Source organism: Vulpes vulpes, chromosome 15 (assembly GCF_048418805.1).
Source record: "Vulpes vulpes isolate BD-2025 chromosome 15, VulVul3, whole genome shotgun sequence".
NCBI lineage: Eukaryota > Metazoa > Chordata > Mammalia > Carnivora > Canidae > Vulpes > Vulpes vulpes.
Window position 1 is genome coordinate 68,037,895 of NC_132794.1, and position 19,173 is coordinate 68,057,067.

At 37.0% G+C, this 19,173-nt stretch overlaps 1 protein-coding gene across 5 annotated transcripts in view; it reads right to left on the reverse strand.

Annotated features, from left to right (window-relative positions):
- Positions 1-19,173, reverse strand: part of HERC1 (HECT and RLD domain containing E3 ubiquitin protein ligase family member 1) — a 183,025-nt gene that overhangs the window by 46,440 nt on the left and 117,412 nt on the right. For 3 of the 5 annotated variants that reach the window (XM_072738754.1, XM_072738753.1, XM_072738755.1), the window contains 8 exons: positions 17,532-17,771; positions 17,083-17,166; positions 14,612-15,132; positions 11,978-12,729; positions 9,990-10,188; positions 7,611-7,771; positions 1,106-1,222; positions 673-904 (listed from right to left, as the gene is read on the reverse strand). In XM_072738754.1, coding sequence (XP_072594855.1) covers positions 673-904; positions 1,106-1,222; positions 7,611-7,771; positions 9,990-10,188; positions 11,978-12,729; positions 14,612-15,132; positions 17,083-17,166; positions 17,532-17,771 — 2,306 coding nt within the window. Of the gene's footprint in view, positions 1-672; positions 905-1,105; positions 1,223-7,610; positions 7,772-9,989; positions 10,189-11,977; positions 12,754-14,611; positions 15,133-17,082; positions 17,167-17,531; positions 17,772-19,173 lie in introns of all 5 variants that reach the window. The other 2 variants (XM_072738751.1, XM_072738750.1) reach the window with 1 other exon arrangement.

Genomic DNA, 19,173 nt, shown 5'->3' on the forward strand with positions numbered 1-19,173 from the left:
TAAGAGATGAAAATATAAATCTATATTAAGAAAAGATTTAAAAGTCTATTTCTACAGACTGCATTAAACCAATGTCTAATATTAAAATAAACATTCTATATCGCTTATACGAGATAAAATTATTTTATCAGAATGTCTATTTTATTTCAGAAAAAAACTTGTTCTAATTTTCAGTTTCCTCTTTTCCACTTAATTTTATGTAAAAATTATTTCCTCTTTTTCATGAAAACATCTATTCAAGTCAATACTTGTATCATTTTTACCCTCCACAGGAACATAAACTTGTAACTAAAATGTCCATCTTTACTTTTTCTTTCTTTTTTTTTTTTAAAGATTTTATTTATTTGACAGAGAGAGAGAGAGAGAGAGACTGTGTGAATACAAGCAGGGCAAGTGGCAGACAGAGGGAGAGGGAGAAGCAGGTCCCTTAACACGTTAATCAAGGAGCCTGATGTGGGGCCTGATCCCAGTACCCTGGGATCATGACCTGAAATGAAGGCAGATGTTTAACCAACTGAGCCACTTGGGCACCCTTCAAACATCCATCTTTACATTTATGTCTAGTTATCAACTTTACACACCATTAGAAGCATCTATGAAGGGGGAAAAATGGGACCTTTGGAAGCACCATATATACCACATAAAACAGAAATACAGAAATTGGAATCTCACCTTTCACTAAAGCCTTCTTCCATTTCAGCAGCATCAGCTGATGGTATGTCTCCTGGTGACTGCAAATAACAGGGCTCATTTGACTTCCCACCACTGCCTAGGACTGCTGCTCCGTGCCTTGAGTCTGCTGTGCTACCTGACTGGGGCTCCTCCTCATCCTCATGCCCAGGGTGCTCTATCATCCACATGGCAAGGACAGTGATGTTCTGGGCATCAGCCTCTCCTCGAGCACCTGAACAGGAGAAAGACCAAAGTATGATTTGAAGCAACATAATTAGTTATTCATGGTATCACTTTAACAGTGTCTGCTATGATGCCCCTGTAACTGAATCTGCTGCTAAAAAGTTTTATGATCTCTTAAAAAATATTATCACCCTCAATAATATCAGGCTTCTCACATCCACATATACTGATACGTAAAAACTTATCCTACCTGTGGCTTCCATCGCTTTGGCAATCTGCCGGAGGGAGAACCCCATTTCCAGCAAGGGTACTGCAATTGCTGGAGGAGGTGGAGAAGTTGAAAGTCTACTGCTGGGGTCTGACAAGGCTGAGACAAGAGAGAGAATAAGCCTGTATCACTACATATCATGAGTGAAAAAGTGTCCTTATACTTATGTAAGTCCCCAATTTCTAATACTGTCCAAATTTAATGAAATTTTTTTCCTATTAAAAATTTGTTGGGTATTTGGGTGGCTTAGTCAGTTAAGTGTCCAACTCTTGATTTCTGTTCAGGCCATGATTAACTTGTGATTAAGTTAGAGCTAATATGATTATGTTACAACTTTTTAAGGTTTTTCATAAAGCTAACAAAATAAAACTGCTAAAAAATGTTTAATATTTATTTTGAAATACTTTCTTACTTAAAAAAATTTCAAACAACAGAAATTTGCAAGCATAGTACAAAAGAATTCTTTTACCACTGAACCACTAAAGAGGAAGTAGGAGACATGATGCTCCAACTTCCCTTGTACTCCAACATATTAACTCCTACAAATAAGGACACTGTTCTGCATAACAAACCATCAAAGTCAGGAAATTAACAATGTCAAAATCTAAACCAGATCATCCCATTCTAGTTTTACCGGAAGTCTTGATAATGTTATTTACAGCAAAGGATCCAATCCAGGATCATCCTTGCACTTAGTTTTCATATCTCTTCAGTCTTCTTCAATCATTTTGATACTTTGAAGATTACAGACCAGTTGTATGATAGGAAGTCTCTCAATTTGGATTTGTCTGATGTCTCTTCATGATTAGATCCAGGTTGTGCTTTTTGGCAGAGGTACCACAAAAGCAATGTTGCCTTCTACTCACTGCATTTTATTAGATGGTACATGATTTCAATTTGTTCCATTACTGGTGATGCTAACTTTGATCACTTGAGTTAAGGTGGTATCTGCCAGGTTTCTGCAGTATAAAAGTATCCTTACCCCTTGTAATAAATATTTGTTGGGAGGAACTATGAGAATATATAAATATCCCATTCCTCACCAAAGTTAGACTCAGAAGCATCCATTACTGTTTACTGGCTGAATTAATTATTGTTATGATGATGGCTGACAAATGAGGATTTTTTTCTAATTCTATCATTGCTTTCAGGTATATCAGTCTCCTTTCTTCTCATTATATTCATGGGTTATTATATATTTCTATAATTATGACAATTTTGATGCTCCAGACATTCCAGATTTGGCTTCTGGAAGTCCCTTCAATTTGGTTTCTATATCCTTGAGGCATGTGCCCATCACTCTGAGTACTTTATCATTTTCTGGCACGAGCTATTCCAAGTTCATCTCATACTTAACCCTTAAATCAACCATTTCTGCCAGGAGACCAGGGTTCCCTTTTAGTAGAGAATGGTTAAAAGAATACAGGATCTTGGCACTTGGTGTGCTTATTGCTACTAAAGCATCACTGTTCCTGGGCCCCCTCAGTGGACAGTGCTGATAGAAGCCCTCTGCACCCTGGATGGCCCTGATCCCTGGTGCTGAGCTAGGTGGACTCCAATACTCTAAGCCAGGCCACTCCCACAGACAAAAAGTTTCCTTCACTCCAGTCTGATACTCCCAATCTAGACCACTATACCACCTACCTAAGAAATGCTGTTGGCATGAAAGCCTACCTACCTTGGCTCCCTTAATGTTTTTGAATTGAATTAGGAAGGAAAGAAGAAAGCAGGGAGAGTGACAATTTTCAGTTTTGCTTAAAACATGTCACTACTGGGGCACCTGGGTGGCTCAGTGGTTGAGCATCTGCCTTTGGCTCAGGTTGTGATCCTGGGGTCCTGGCATTGAGTCTCACATTAGGTTCCCAGCACAGGGAGCCTGATCCTCCTCTGCCCATGTCTCTGCCTCTGTGTGTGTCTGTGTGTGTGTGTGTGTGTGTGTGTGTGTGTGTGTGTGTGTGTCTCATGAATAAATAAATAAAATCTTTAAAAAAAAGTCACTACTGCTACAGTGGTTTTAGGCCTGATATATCTGATGGACTTCTACTTCTAGCCATGATGGATTAAGACAGACTGGATTTATCTTCACCTTAACAACTAAAAGAAGAGATGAAATATATCAAATGATGGTCTGTAGACACTGGACAACAGGCTGTATAGGACAGTGATCCTGAGAGATGGAAATCAAATTAGGCAATGTGTAAGACTGACTCAGCCTATTTCCTGGAGAGAATTTCCAAGCTGCAGTTCAGGGAGGGCAAGTTAAAGCTAAATTCAGTAGTCTCTTTGAATTGAGGAGACAAGAGTAGGAAATTCAAGGTTGCTAGCATTCACGGGGTAGAATACCAGAAAGCAGAGAGCTGTATGGAAAGAAGAAAGCTGCACTGAAAGCAAACTCCAGAAATGTGCAGAGGGTCTTACTTTTTCTTTCCCTCAAGTCTTCAGCTGATGCTAATGCAGCAGCTATCCAGAGCTGGGGAAAGAATCACCCAGAAATAGCAGGCAGAACAATCCCTGGAGCTCACACAAGGTTGGAAGAATTTGTTACCACAAGCTGGAAAGAAAAACTTCAGTAATACATGTGGCACTGGATAAAATACTAAGTAAGGTATTGGTTCAGTGGTGGGGAAAAATTCTGCCGAGCTAAAGGCTGTCTGGTCTTTCCTAAAAATGCTTTAAAAAGAAGCCTTGAGAGATTCAAATTATTTCCAAGTAATTTAACTGTATCCTATCCTAACAAAGCTAAAATATATTTAAATAATTACAAACTATCCAGCCCTCAATAAGGTAAAATTCACAATGTCTAGTATCTAATAAAAAATCACCAAACATAAAAAAAAACCCAAGAAAATACAATTCAAAATGAGTAGAAAAACTAGTCAATAGAAACAGACCTAGAAATTAGATAAATGATAAGTAGAAAAGGATACAAAAACAGGTATAATGTTGCTGGTCATTATTTCTGGGCTCCATATTTGAAAGTTCATCTACTCATTAAAGTTCATTTTTAAATCCAAAATCAATACTCATGGTACTTCCAGTGTCATTTACATGCACACAGTGACAAAAACATTTCCGTTTCCTAATACATTTGTTCCCAGCTGAGACAGAACAGGTGATGCTCTACATTTTTGTTCTACGGAGACTGTAAACAAGTCTCTTTTTCATAGTCTATTTAGTGTTCCATGTATATTTGCGCCTTTTGTTGGTGATTTCACTGTTTAAAATGGCCCCAAGCATAGTGCTGAAATACTGTCTATTATTTATTTCTATGTCCAAGAAGGCTGTATGGAATATGCCTTACATAGAAAATACATGTGTCATAAATCTCATTCAGGCATGAGCTATGGTGCTCTTGGTCATGAGTTCAATGTTAATGAATCAACAATATATATTAAATACAATGTCTTTAAGTAGAAACACAAATAAAACAAGGTTATATATCAGTTGACAAAATGTGACCAGAAGTTCACAGAAACCTAGCCCTGTATTTCCCTTAGGAGCAATGGTTCAGTTTTCACTAATTCAGTGTTCATATACTTTATAGAACATCTATTCAAACAATGAGAACTGTTATTCCATGTATTTGATAAGGCAGAGAAAAGATGAAGCATGTTAAAAAAACAAAGATTTAAAAAAAAAACCTACACTGAACTGCTAGTTATGAAAACAACAATGTCTGACTGGGAAAATACACTGGATGGGATTATGAGCAAATTAGACACTGCAAAAGAAAAGATTAATGAAAAAAAGAAAGAAAGAAAAGATTAATGACCAGAAGACACAACAAAAACTACAAAAAATGGAAACATACAGAAAAAAGACATTACAAAATAAAAGCATTAGTGATCTGTGGGACAATCTCCAGTTTGTGGGACAAACTCCAAGCACAAGAAAACTGAAGAAAGCTACATCAGGGCAGGACACAATCAAATTGCTTAAGCCCAGTGATAAAACAAAACAAAACAAAAAAAATTTAAGGTGCCCAGAGAAAAAGGCACATTATGTCAAGATTTGAATGATAGAAAACTTATCATTGGAAACAATGCAAGATGGTAGAGGATCTTAAAGTACTGAAAGGAAAACACTGTCAATCTAGAATTCTGTACCCAGTGAAAATATTTTTCAAAAATGAAGGTAAAATAAACTCTTTCAGATATTTAAGAGCCAAAAGAATCCATCACTAGCAGACCATTACAAGAAATATTAAAGGGAAAGCAGAAGGAAGTGATAACAAATGAAAATCTGGATCTACATAAAGTAATAAAGTCTCTCAGAACTTGTAATTAATTATGTGGGTAAATATAAAATACTTTAGTTTTCAAACCTCTTGAAGAGATGACTGGCTGTTTACAGTAAAAATAATAACAATGTAGGGGTGCTGGGTGGCTCAGTCAGTTAGGTGTGTCTGATTCTTGATTTTAACTCAGGTCATGATCTCAGGGTTGTGAGATCAAGCCCTGCATCAGACTCCAAGCTCAGTGGGAAATCTGCTTGAGATTCCCTCTGTCCCTCTCCCTCTTCCCCGACCCAGCCTCTAAAAATAAATAAATAAATCTTTAAAAAAATAATAACAATGTATTAAAGTTCAAAGACTGAGAAAGGGAAGGAAATAAAAGCATTCCACTGTTAGTTTTGTGGTGTTTTTTAAAATACACATGAAGTGGTATAACATTACTTGAAGGTAGCCTATGATAATTAAACATATATAATATATATTTGAAAGTAAACTCTAAAAATGCCATATAAAGTATAGCTAATAAGCCAGCAAAGGAGATAAAAAGAATAAAAATATTAATTTAATCAAAGAAGGTAGAATCAGAGGAAAAAAAGAACAAAAAAATGGATGACACAAAGAGACAGATGACAAATTTAAACACAACCACCAATTATCACATTAAATGTGATCTAAACATACCAATTAAAAGGCATAGGATATCAGGTTGGATTAAAAAGCATGATCCCTACCTTCCCCAAAAAGCAAGACCCAAAAAAAGGCCACTTTTAAGAAACCTATTTTAAATATAAAGACACAAAATGGTTAAAGGTAAAATGATGGGAGAAGACATATCATCCGAACAATAATTTGAAAAAATAAGAAGTGGCTATATTTATATCAGATAAAGCATATTTAAGGGCAAAGAATATTACTAGGGATAAAGAGAGTCATTTCATAATGATAAAGATATCAATTCATTAAGAAGATATAAGAATCTTAAATATTTATGGACCTAAAGAGAGTTTTAAAATTCATGAAACAAAAACTAATAAATGAAAGGGGAAAGAAACAAATCCACAATTACAGTCAGAGATTTCAATACTACTCTATTAATAATTGTTAGAATAAGTAGATCAAATATCAGTAAAGACAAAGAAGACTTGGACAAAGTAATCAACTACCTTGACCTAATCAAAAATTTACAGAACACTCCACTCAACAACAGCATAATATACATTTTTTCCAAGTGCACATGGAATATTTATCAAAACAGACCATATTCTGGGCCATAAAATAAGTCTCAACAAATTTAAAAGAATTCAAATTATACAAGAGATGTTCTCTGATAAACAATGAAATTAAAATAGAAATAAAAAAAAATAAAAAATAAATAAATAAAATAGAAATCAGTAAGAGAGACATCTGGAAAATTCCTAAATATTTAGAAACAAGATAACATACTTCCAAATGATCCAAATTGTCAAAGAAGATATCCATGGTAAATAAGAAAGTACTTTAAACTGAATGAAAATGAAAACATAGTATCTCAAAATGTGTGGGTTGCATCAAAAGCAATGTTTAAGGGACGCCTGGATGGCTCAGTGGTTGAGCGTCTGCCTTCCGCTCAGGGCATGATCCCAGGGTTCTGGGATAAAGTACTGCATCAGGCTCCCCTTGGCAAGCCTGCTTCTACCTCTGCCTATGTCTCTGCTTCTCTCTCTCTGTCTTTCGTGAATAAATAAATAAAATCTTTAAAAAAAAAAAAAAAGCGGGATCCCTGGGTGGCACAGCGGTTTAGCGCCTGACTTTGGCCCAGGGCGCGATCCTGGAGACCCGGGATCGAATCCCACATCAGGCTCCTGGTGCATGGAGCCTGCTTCTCCCTCTGCCTGTCTCTGCCTCCCTCCCTCTCTCTCTCTCTCTCTCTCTCTTTCTCTTTCTGTGACTATCATAAATAAATAAATAAAAATTTTAAAAAAAAAGCAATGCTTAAGGGAAATTCATAGTACTAAAAATGCCTATGTTAGAAAATAAGAAGGTTCTGATATGATTGATGTAGATAGAGTACACTATTTCTCTCCCAAGTAGCCAAAATTCAATCTACAGCTTCAAAACAGAGAAGACAGTTTAGTTTGATAAGACAAATCCCTCCTTAATTAAAATCACTGCTTTTTCCTTCAATAAGACAAAATACAATGTCCAAGTTACCAAGTTCCACATATCAGGAATGCTAAGAGGTTTAGGTGTCATAGTGCATGACAGCACACACACCTGTGCGGTTTGCTGGCCTTGCGGACTGGGAATCAGGAGAAGTTAAGCTTTGCCGCCTTCCTACTTCATCAGAAGGAGAAGTTGGCAACGATGATATTGGAGGAGTCTGTGCACGACGTGTGGGGAGTACAGTGGTTGTTGGGTAACTGGAAAACATTTGCCTTTAAGAAAACAACAATGGTTAACATTAAAATCCAATTGGAAAATAATATATACATCAGAGTCCTCTTACAGAAGGATATTCAACCTGGAAAACTATCTAAGTTACTTATAGTTTAATGGAGAGGGAAGAAAGACTTCCAACAATTTTAATAATCATTATCTAATAGGGTACTTTTTACTATAAAAGTAATAATACCGTATTATTTGTTCAGCAAAATACCAGCAACATAGCAGGTGGGGGGAATACAGCAATCAGCAAAATGATTTTAACAAATCCCTGCCTTCATGGAGCTTTCCTTCTACTATAGTACCAAGATGACAATAGTATTTTGGTAGGTATACAGTAGTTAGAGAATAAACACTTTAAAATAGCTAACTTACACTTACTTCAAATATAAATTTACTAGCTAGCCATGAAATTATTCCCATGAATAAAGCAATAGTCTATAGGTAAATTATGGAAAGATAACTGCCCAGGCACCCAACACAACTGAAAAACAGCATATGAATGGTAATGCCAGCTATCGAGAGGGGAAAGGCAAAAGAGAGGCAGCTCTCTCATGTTGAGAAGGCAGACATGGCTAAAGAATAAGGTCCAAGAAGATCTTCACTATTTACTCTTGAGATTTGTCCAATAAAACTAATAAGTTTTTAAGCATCAAAAAAGCAATGTCTAGGGCAGCTCTAGTGGCTCAGCGGTTTAGCGCCGCCTTCAGCCGAGGGCCTGATCCCGAAGACCAGGGATCGAGTCCCATGTCGGGCTTCCTGCATGGAGCCTGCTTCTCCCTCTGCCTGTATCTCTCTCTCTCTCTGTATATCATGAATGAATAAATAAAATCTTAAAAAAAAAAAAAGTACTGTCTACCCAGTTGAATAACTGATACAACGATATTCGCAGAGGGGGCAGTTGTTCCCTGATTTTTCTACTGTTAAATGATGTTTAGCCAGGAAGAGACAACTGCAGCTCTAATATGGTCCCAGCCAACAGCAGGTAAATAAAGACTAAGAGGAAACGAGGAGTCACAAGGTCTGTGAAGGCCTGTGAGAACAAGGGAATGTTATTTTACTGGTGAATCCCACCCTTACACTGCACAGCTTAGAAGGTAACAAAGATTAAAAACCGTATTAGAATATCCTATTATTCCTCTTTTCCTCCTTTCTTGAACAGAAGCCTCCTGGAACTGTTACTCAAGTGAGAGAGCTACAATGCATGCGGACTAGGCAATGGTAGTTGTCAGGATGAGTACTCCTGCCCAAGACCAGAGCAGTAACTCTCAGTGTGTGGGCTAAGGACAACTGCATCAGAATCCCTGGGGACCCTTAATTCAAATGCAAACCGTGTGCCCCACCAGACCTACTGAATGAGACTACAGGGTGATACAGCCAGAGCTTTAAAAAGCCTCCCAGGTGGCTCCTGTGGACACCAAAAATTGAGAAGCATTATGCTAATAGCCCTCCTCTCTCTTCTACTGTCAGTATACACACTGGGAATAATAATATCTGTCAATTAAGGGAATGGGGGAAATAAAGAAGAAAAAGGGAGACTAACTATTCTACTGCCCTTTATTTCACTTAAGCCCTAGTTAAGGGAGCTCACAAAACAGTCTCTTCCTAATGATTTTTCTCTCAAAAATGTTCATTTTGTGTATATACCAGGCAAACTGAAGCAAAAAGAAACTTAAACATCATTTGGAATTTACAAACCTACTAAAATAAAGTTGGTTGAAGGAGTATCATAAGACATGCTCTTTCATTTGAGTAGACTTATCTTACAATAAGAATAAAAATATAATTAAGAAATTATTCTTAAAAGGGAATTAACCTGAGAAAATTATTTTCATGGAAGTGAGCTCTATCTCAAGGCTCTAATATTCAATACAAGCATTTACTTTTTGAGGAAAAAAATAATCAAAAGCCTAGCCAGGAGAAAAAAAAAAGATTATTATAAGGAGATAGACTGCTAGAGTCTCTGATTGTCAGCAGCATGGGCAATAGATCTGGGACCACCACTAAACTGGCCGTGAGACTTTGGGCAAGTTATTAAATTTCTGAGGGACATTCCCTCTTCAGCAAAGAGTCAGGGTTTGACTCTATGATCTCTTAAGTTCCTTCTAGCTCTAGAATGCTTTTAGATGGGCACACTATTCAAAAGAGAGTGATCATGTGTTCAGAACCATAGGCATCAATATGGCAGGTGTTAAAGGTCAACTTCCCTACCTGAGAAGACTAAGTGGCATCACTCCTGGGGATTCAGATGCAGGTACTGTTTCTGTGTCAGTGACTGGAGTGGTCGCAGTTGTGGTGTCCTCCAATGAGCTGCTCATAAAGGAAGTTGTGCTTGAGGCTGATGGGCTAGTGGTAACTGGTGTCTGTGCCTGCTGGGCTTGGTCATTTTCTTCAGCTTGTTGATCAATCTCTATAAACCACGATAAATATTTAAAAAGCAGTAAGGATTTGTTGCTTCACAAGTGACATGTGAATGGAAAACTCTTAACTTTTAAGTTGGAAAGTTTCTAAATATATTTCATAAGCACCAATTTCTATGAAATATTTTTTAATATTCGTACATACACACATTCTTGTATTCACTACTGTAGCCATTATTATCAACTCTAAAGATAATAAGGTAACAAACTTTCATAATTATTCATTTTTTAGAGAAGGTTCTCTTAAAAAAATTCTCTTTTGCTTGTAAGATTTTGACTAGAGCTTCTCTAAAGATATTTAATCATTAAAACTGTGTTTAGCACTTTGATTTTGATACCTATCTTTAGTCTTTAAACATGCAAAGATAAAGACATGTAAATACAAATAATACAAGTAAATACAAAAAAATCTAGACAGAAACCCAATGCTCTAAACAGGGCAATGCCTCACAAAACAAACTACTTCCAAGAGTTTAAAAAAAGTAATTAAAATGTCTAAGAGCTAACAAAGTATTTATAAATTTTTCTTATCTGGTAAGGAAGCTTACAAATAAACATAACATCAAGACAGCAGTGGGGTGCCTGGGTGGCTCAGTCAGTTCAGTGTCCAACTCTTGACTTTGGCACTTTGGCTCAGGGTCATGATCTTAGTGAGATCAAGCCCACCCCCCCCACCCCCCCCCACCCCCACCCCCCCCCCCCCCCCGCCGCCCCCATCATGCTCCTCGCTAAGCAGGAAGTTGGCTTCCCCTCTCCCTCTGCCTCCCCGCTACCCTTCCACCCCCACTTACTCTCCTTTCTCCACAATAAAATCTTAAAAAAAAAAAAAGATAGCAGTTGCCACAAAGATAACTAAATCTATTAGAGTTGCTAAATGGCCACATACCTTCCTAATCATGATCTTAATACTCCTATTTATATACAACATACATTTCTCTCGCATATTTACTGTCTAAGCTATAAATGGAAGAAAGGGAGCAGGGGAAAAGGGAAGGAAGGAGGCAGAGGAAGGGAAGAAAGAAAAAAAAAGAATCGAAGTTCCACAAAGGCAAAGGACTTTGTTTTGTTCAGTCCTAGCTCCCCAGAAATAAGAAGAGTACCTGGTACATAACAGACACTTAAATAAACACTTACTAAATATATCTCATTTTTATCTCATAATTCATATTATCCCCAAAGGTGAAGATAAAGGATAAAATAAGGGTTTTTTTTCCTACAATACAGAATCTATGAAAGTAGTACTTTAAAATGTCTTTGAGGGATCCCTGGGTGGCGCAGCGGTTTGGCGCCTGCCTTTGGCCCAGGGCGCGATCCTGGAGACCCAGGATCGAGTCCCACATCGGGCTCCCGATGCATGGAGCCTGCTTCCCCCTCTGCCTATGTCTCTGCCTCTCTCTCTTTCCCTCTCTGTGACTATCATAAATAAATAAAAAATTTAAAAAAAAAATTAAAAAAAAATGTCTTTGAGAAGTTATCAGAATAATATATATTTTGAATCAGATCAATAAACATTTGAGTACCTTTTGTGGCATGAGTTAAGTTTTACAAAATGTAATAATAATTATTAAGTTCTATGCTTGTATAGGTTTAAAATACAGATAAGTAGACAGATAATTATTAATATAAAAAATCCAAAAAAGAACTGTTTGCCTCACAAAGGGAAAACAATGTGAAAACTGCTTTGGCCAAAAAAGTTTTTTATACATCACTTACAGAATATATCACATCTAACATTATAAATAATTTCAACAACATAAAAGGAAAAAAAAGATAACATACCTTGCTTAATTTTGCCTCCAAACTGGTCTTCCAAAAGCCCATGGACCACTAATTTATAGATCATGGCTTGAGCTCGTTCCAGATCAGCTAATCCCAATGCTCTCTTTATAGGTGACCGCATGACTGCTCGCTTCACCATGTGTCGCATCAAGAACTGCAAGGCTGCACGCATCTCCACATCTTCATGAACAACTGGAGAGCTTGCACAGTCTGAGTTATGGCCATTTTCAGCCAGAACTTTTGGTATCAGCAACAGCTCAGCATATTTACTACAGCCAAGAAGAGCACTAAGTGATTTCATAGCACCAAGGTAGAGATAGGACAGCTGGACTGCTCGGATTTCCGACTGGGCTATGTCATGGTTTTTGGATACGTGTTCATGATTTTTTCTTTTTCCTTCTGTTATCTGATGTTGGGATTCCACACTTGGCAGTGCTGGATCTAAAGAAAATGAAGCTATTTCGTTTTCTGATTTGGAGGCTGTGGTACCCTGACTTTTGACATCATCAGTTGTTAAGCCTGCTCGCATATCTAAAGCAGACTCACTCTCGGTTTTTTGCTCAACATCCCCTTTCTCCTCAGACTCATGTCGGTGTTTCTTTTCATGTCGCTTGGTGCTCTGTTTGCCCATGTCTTCATGAATACCAGTCAGATATGTGAGGTCCAGCAACACAGAAGCCGTCAGGCCTCGGAATCGCGCCACATCAAAAGGCAGTGGTTCACAGGGTTCCAGATTATACAATGGAGTATCACTAGGCGACCAAAAAGTTGGGAAGCTTTAATAAAGATCAGAATGACACAGGAAGAAGCAAGTGAGGGATAGACAAGAGGAAGGTACAGAAAATAATGTAAACAAAATAAGATGCATCATGTACATAGTACAAAGAATAATTTACACAAACTAGAGAAATCATTACACAGAGAAAAAATGAATCTTTTATGAGAAAATGGGGAGATGTGATGTTAAATGCAAAAGCAATGAAATGTGCATGTATTTTCAAAACAAAATATTCACTATATTATAATGTAGGAATTAGCAAAATTTCTAAAAAGAGACAAATAGTAAATATTTTAGACCTTGCAGGCCACACAGTCAACCCTACCATCATAGTGTGAAAGCAGCCCCTGAAAACCTAAGTGAATGGGTGTGGCCATGTAACATTATTTACAAAAACAAGAGGTGGGCCAGATGTAGTTTGCCTATTCCTGATGTAAGATTTAGAAAGTCTGTATAACAAATCTCACTTATTAGGTGGGTAATGACTATAACCTATTCTAGAGGTTCTAAGACTGTTTTCATTTTTTAAAAATACCTTGTAGTCTTTAATTAATGCTTCCAATTTGTAGCTTAAGTAAAAATATGACCACATATTTCCCAATATTTGGCAAGAATTTACTGAAGTTTAAAAATGTTTTAAGTACACACAATTTTAACAGCTTTAGCAAGTACATAAAATTTAGCAGCATAAATTTGTCATATTAAACTAAATCTTGCTTCTAGCTTAACCTTCTTAATCTTATTTTCCCTTTTCTTCATTTTATTTGCTTTATTTTTATTTATTTTACTATATTATAGTTACATTTTAATAAGGCATCATAAACCCTTTCTGAAACAAGGCAAAGAATAAAAGAAAAGGTAGATACTTTTCATGTAACATTGTAAAATTTTCACTGGTTTCTTAGCTTGGTAGAGTGGGGGGAATGCAGAGTGCTTTAATCCCTGAAATTGTGTAAAAACATGCAAGTATTATTCTTCAGTTGAGAGAAGCTACACAGCTATTATTAGATTCTAAAACAGTACTGTCTCCAAAGAATACTTAAAACCACTGTTTTAGATATTGTCCCATGTCATATTAACACTATAGAGCAATCACTTTGGACAGTATAATGCCTAAGATTTATGTAATCATTTATAAATCTACATTTTCAAGTGATGCAATTATGTAGAATCATTAGGTAAGTGAATCTCCTTATCAGTGAAGACATCTGATGTATTTCCTTTAAAACATGAAGTTTCTATCTCACACAAATCCTATGTGATTGCAAATACTTCTAAATGCTTTCAAGTATACCGTTTGTGTCAAATAAATGTAATTTTCCTATCTACTCAAAATACTGCACACTGAATGGACTGAAATATGTGCTTAAAAAAAGGGCAGGAGTATTTAACATCACAGTTAATCCAAAACTTAATTTTAGTCACTCAAATGTTCCTGCCTACATTCAAAGCCCACCTACACAAAACGTAATTGACAAATCTGCTGGCTGGCTTTTCTCTATGCCAGTATGTAATGGAAATGATCAAAAAGCAAGCAGCCAAATGAAAAATAGACAGATCCCAGTTAAATCTAATTAATGAGCTTACCATTTCTTCACAAAATAAAACAAAAACCCATACATTTTATAAACCATCAGTATTCCAGGGAACATGAGTTTAAGATAGAAACCTTTATGAAATGACAGTACTCATACCCAGCTTATGAAATGACAGTACTCATACCCAGCTGTATGAAAAAAAATTATTTTAAAAACTGGCTGCTCACCTAAAATACATAGTTACTCACTGTCCATAGGCAATGGCCCATTTCACCATTAAATAGTCGTTTGCTAAAAGTGTAACTCAACAGATCATACCTGATGGTAATTTCTGCTTCATCCCATTGGACCTTAGCAGACGTGCTGCCCTCTTTGACCACTCCCAGCAGCGTGGCATGGCGCCCAGTTTGCTTGTGAACACACCGACCTCCAACTCTAAGACCAGCATCAACTCCTCCTATCACTGCCAGCACAGGCCACACCTCTATGCAAAGGGTCCTCAGCTGCGGCTCTGAGAGGTCAGCAAGGCCATGTCTATTATGTTTACCTTTCTCTTCCTCTTTGCTCTCCTTCTCCTCTCTCATTTCATTTTCCTCTCGGCTTTGAACCGAGCGGCTTTTCTTTAGCTTCTGACCTGACTCTTTAATACATATCTTAATTTTATGCAGCCTTTCCATCATTTTTTTATTAATGCAGTAAGTCCAACGGTCTGTTCGGTGAAGGATACGGATAAGCTGAATAGTGGCCTCCGCCAGCACTGCTGCTACTGGACTGCAAATGGGGTCCCCTGGAAGTAAGTCTCGTGGTGTGCCACGCATTTGCATATCACAAATTTTCACCTAGAAGAAAAAAGAAGCCAGCAAATGTGTGATATTAATAGTGCTCCTAAACTATTAGTCACTAAAAATTCTAGCACATGTAATCCCATGTTGAACTAGTGTTTGGTCTCCTAATATATATCATACCATATATATACTATGTATATATATTGTATATGTATACGTATACATACAATATATATTATACCTTGGCTGCTGCTAAGGAGTAAGCAAATATTACAAGTTTATTAAGTTAGTAGCAATATAATCCTCTGAAACAAGTGGCCCTGTCATTTAAATTTCCTCCTCTCAGCCTGTATCAGAGCTCTTATGGCTACCCAAAAGATGGGTATAGACCAAGATGTATGTGATTGACTTCATTTATTCCAAAAATGTCTTAAGAATCTATTCATGCTCATCCTTAAGACCTGAAACCATCTTTACTGTTCAGTGGGCACAAAGATAACATTGTAAGTATAGAGAATTGGGATATTTCCAATCTACATACATTTCAAATAAGACACTGAGGTTAAAAGAAGAGCAAGACTTGGGTTCAAATTTTAACTCTGCATAATCTTAGGAAATTACTTAATTTCACTAAATAGCCTCAGATTTTTTTATCTGAAAAAAGCTGCACTAATAATATCTGTCTCTTACAGTTATTTTAAAAATTAAATGTGACTTTGCACATTAAGTGCTTATTACTACAATGCAAGATATCAGTAAATGTTCAAAAAGATGTTAATTACCATTAATATGGTTTTTAACAGCGATTGAAACTTATCAGAAAAGGCTTCTGGGCAGAATAAATTGGTTGATAAATAATCTACGGTTGAATTAATTCCTTCAAGATTAAGATTTTGGGGAGCAACAGGCCATCATTCCAAGTAGAACATACTGCCTAGTTTGGGCTGCAACAATATCACTGGGGGAAGGGATGACTACAGGACTGGATTGCCTCTACTGCATCTCCAGTTTTGCTGACTCTTGTTCAAGAGGCAGTTTCCCTCTCTCATGAATTGCTAGCTTAAAATTATACCACTTGGCAATTTTAAAAAACATATTTAAAAGCACAGAATAAAAGGTAACTTTCATGGTTAGGACTGATCAAGTCTAGCACTTCCATTATAGAAATACGACAGCATGAAAACTTTCTACTACAAAATAACTAGAAATTCTGGAGACCTGAGCTAGGCTGTACTAGATCCTCAAATTAAAGGATGGTAGAAAACATTTCCACTCATCAGCACAGGGAGACCACAAAGAAACCTGTCCCTGCCTGAGTGTTAGATGAGGACCAAAAAAGGGACACCTGGGTGGCTCAGCGCTTGAGCATCTATCTGCCTTCAGCTCAGGGGGTGATCCCAGATTCCCAGGATCAAGTCCCACATCAGGTTCCCTGCGAGGATCCTCCTTCTCCCTGGGCCTGTGTCTCTGCCTCTCTCTCTCTGTGTCTCTCATGAATAAATAAACTCTTTTAAAAAAACAGTTTTTAGTGAGAGGTATCTCTATAATTTTGTCCTCCTGAAAGTTTAGGGTTCAAATTTACCCTATTTATAAGGTGTAAGAAACCCCCTCAGCTCTGAATTACCCTTGGGTTCCCCATCACAACTGGAACTTCCATTATTCAACTAATAGTATCTGATTACGTTTAAAATTATTTCTAGATCTCTTATATGTATGCACAACTGCCAATGAACCAGATTACTCCTAAACTAGTTCCTATAATTCCTGTAATTGAAAGGAATTATTACATTCAAGTTGCCAGAATATCAAATAGTGCCTTAATGAAGAGTAAAGGCAATTTCTAAAAGTAATTTAACTTTCTAGGAGAGTAAGTTACCTAAGCAGATACTTTAATGGTAGAAATAGCTTATTCTACTTATAAACTCTATCAGATCCTAGCAAATATTAATTTAAAAAGGGCAAATATTCTTTACACTTAAGTATAAAGGTTTGAGGTTTCATTACCTTTTCCCCTGGGTTGCTACTATAGAACATCACGCATGGGTACAACTCTGCTGCATCCACATCTTCAAAAGCTAATTTGGGTTCCTATAGAGTGGTGGAGATGATAAAAAGAAGCAAAACAGGTTTTTAAAATGTATAATATCTAATCACATTAAGATTCAAAGCTCTTATGAGACAGAACACAATTTACAAGAACAAACCTTAAATAACACTGCTAACCAGAAAATTCCACATATAACAAATGATCCTGATTTGTTCATCTGTTACTGGGATTTTACCATCTTTCTGTCATTTGTTTGGTGCTGGCAAATATTAAAAGAACTAAAAGATATTAGAGTAAAAAGGAGAGAAGAGTGGATAATCTATAAACTGAGTAACTGGCACTTAAATAACTGAGTTGAGTATAAACAAAAAGAAAACATGCAATGCTTGTGAATGAGTTTCAGTACCTCTCCATTTTTCCCAAAGGAAATGGTCCTGGCTTCCATGTCTAGCACACAGGTAATGAAATCTCCTTGAGTAAAGCTGGACAACGTCAGAGTCTGTTCTCCATTGTGATAGAGGTTACCACTGTAGGCCCGGTAGAGCCACATGTCCGAGGTAGTACGGTGGTTAAAGTCATGTACTGGCCAGCGAGAAACTCCAACACACGTGCCTTCATTACCTCTGTTTTCCTTCACAATGTAAAACTAAAATGAAAGTGGTAATGTTCACTAATATCCAAAAACCAGTTTATACACTATTAACTGCATAAAGCAACACTGGGGACTATGCTCATAAATAACAATGATGCATTTATGAGAATATGGTTAAGTTTACTTTCAGCCTAAGTGAAAATAACATACAAAAGAAACAATTTTATCATTTTATAACAATTTTAAAACAAATTTAATCTTTACCTGTAGAATATTTAGAGTAACCTTTGTGTACTTACTTCAACAATTTTAGCTTCTATTTCAATTATAAAGCTGAAGAAATTATGTCCAGTCCAGATAATCATGAATGGAAAGCTTCAGTTCTTTACATACAAATTTTCTAACTACTCCTTTATGTATATTTATGTGCAGAAAAGAGTTAATATAGCAGGTCTGAAACTGCTATCCATGTTTTTTTTCTTTGAGAGGGAGAGGGGGATGGGGAGGGCAGAGGGAAAGGTAGAGAAAAAATGAGAATCTTAAGCAGGCTCCACACCCAGCATGGAGCCCAACATGGGGCTTGATCTCACAACCCCAAGATCATGACCTGAGCTGAAATCAAGAGTTGGACTCTTAACTGACTGAGCCACCCAGGTGCCCTAAGACTGCTATCTTTAAAAAGCCCTGCTTGTAATACACACTGGCTCTTGGCTAGTATCTAGGAATTCAACTGGTAAACAGTTTCCTACATGGATACAAAACTTTTCCTAAGTGATAAGGATAGCTCACCAGGTATACAGTGTTTGAACAATACGATTCATGCTGAGTACCTGCTTTCCTCTTGGGAGTCTGGAATTCTGGTACATGTGAGGCACAGCATACCCTCATGACAAGCCTTCAGTAAAAAATCTTAGGTGCTAAGTCTCTAATGGGCTTCCCTAACACACTGCACACATGCTGCTTCACTTTGTTGCTGGGAAAAGTATATGTTCCATGTGAGCCTTCATGAGAGGGAGAAAACATAAAGAAGCATGTATATGGATTCCTTCAGATTCCACCTGGTCTTTTCCCCTCTTATGCAGCTTTAAGTCCTTCCTGGATGGTCACAATAAAATCTTAGTCATAAGTACAACTATATACTGAGTCCTATGAGTTGTTCTACTAAATCTTTCAATATAGGAGTAATCTTGGGGACCCTCGACACGGTGGTGGCAACAAGAATATTCATTAGTACTGACTCATTAAAATATAGTTAAAGTGTTATTTAAAGAAAAGGGAGAGAGAGAGAAGTGGGAAAAGACAAAACTTTGGTGTCTGATAGCTATGGAGTTACATGTATTATGAAATGGCAAGTGAACTGCTATCTGTTGAGAGAGATGAAAGTTACCTATGGAACTCAAAAATAATAGATTGAACCACAGCAGAGTTAGCTCACTCGTCCCATGACTGCTTTTGG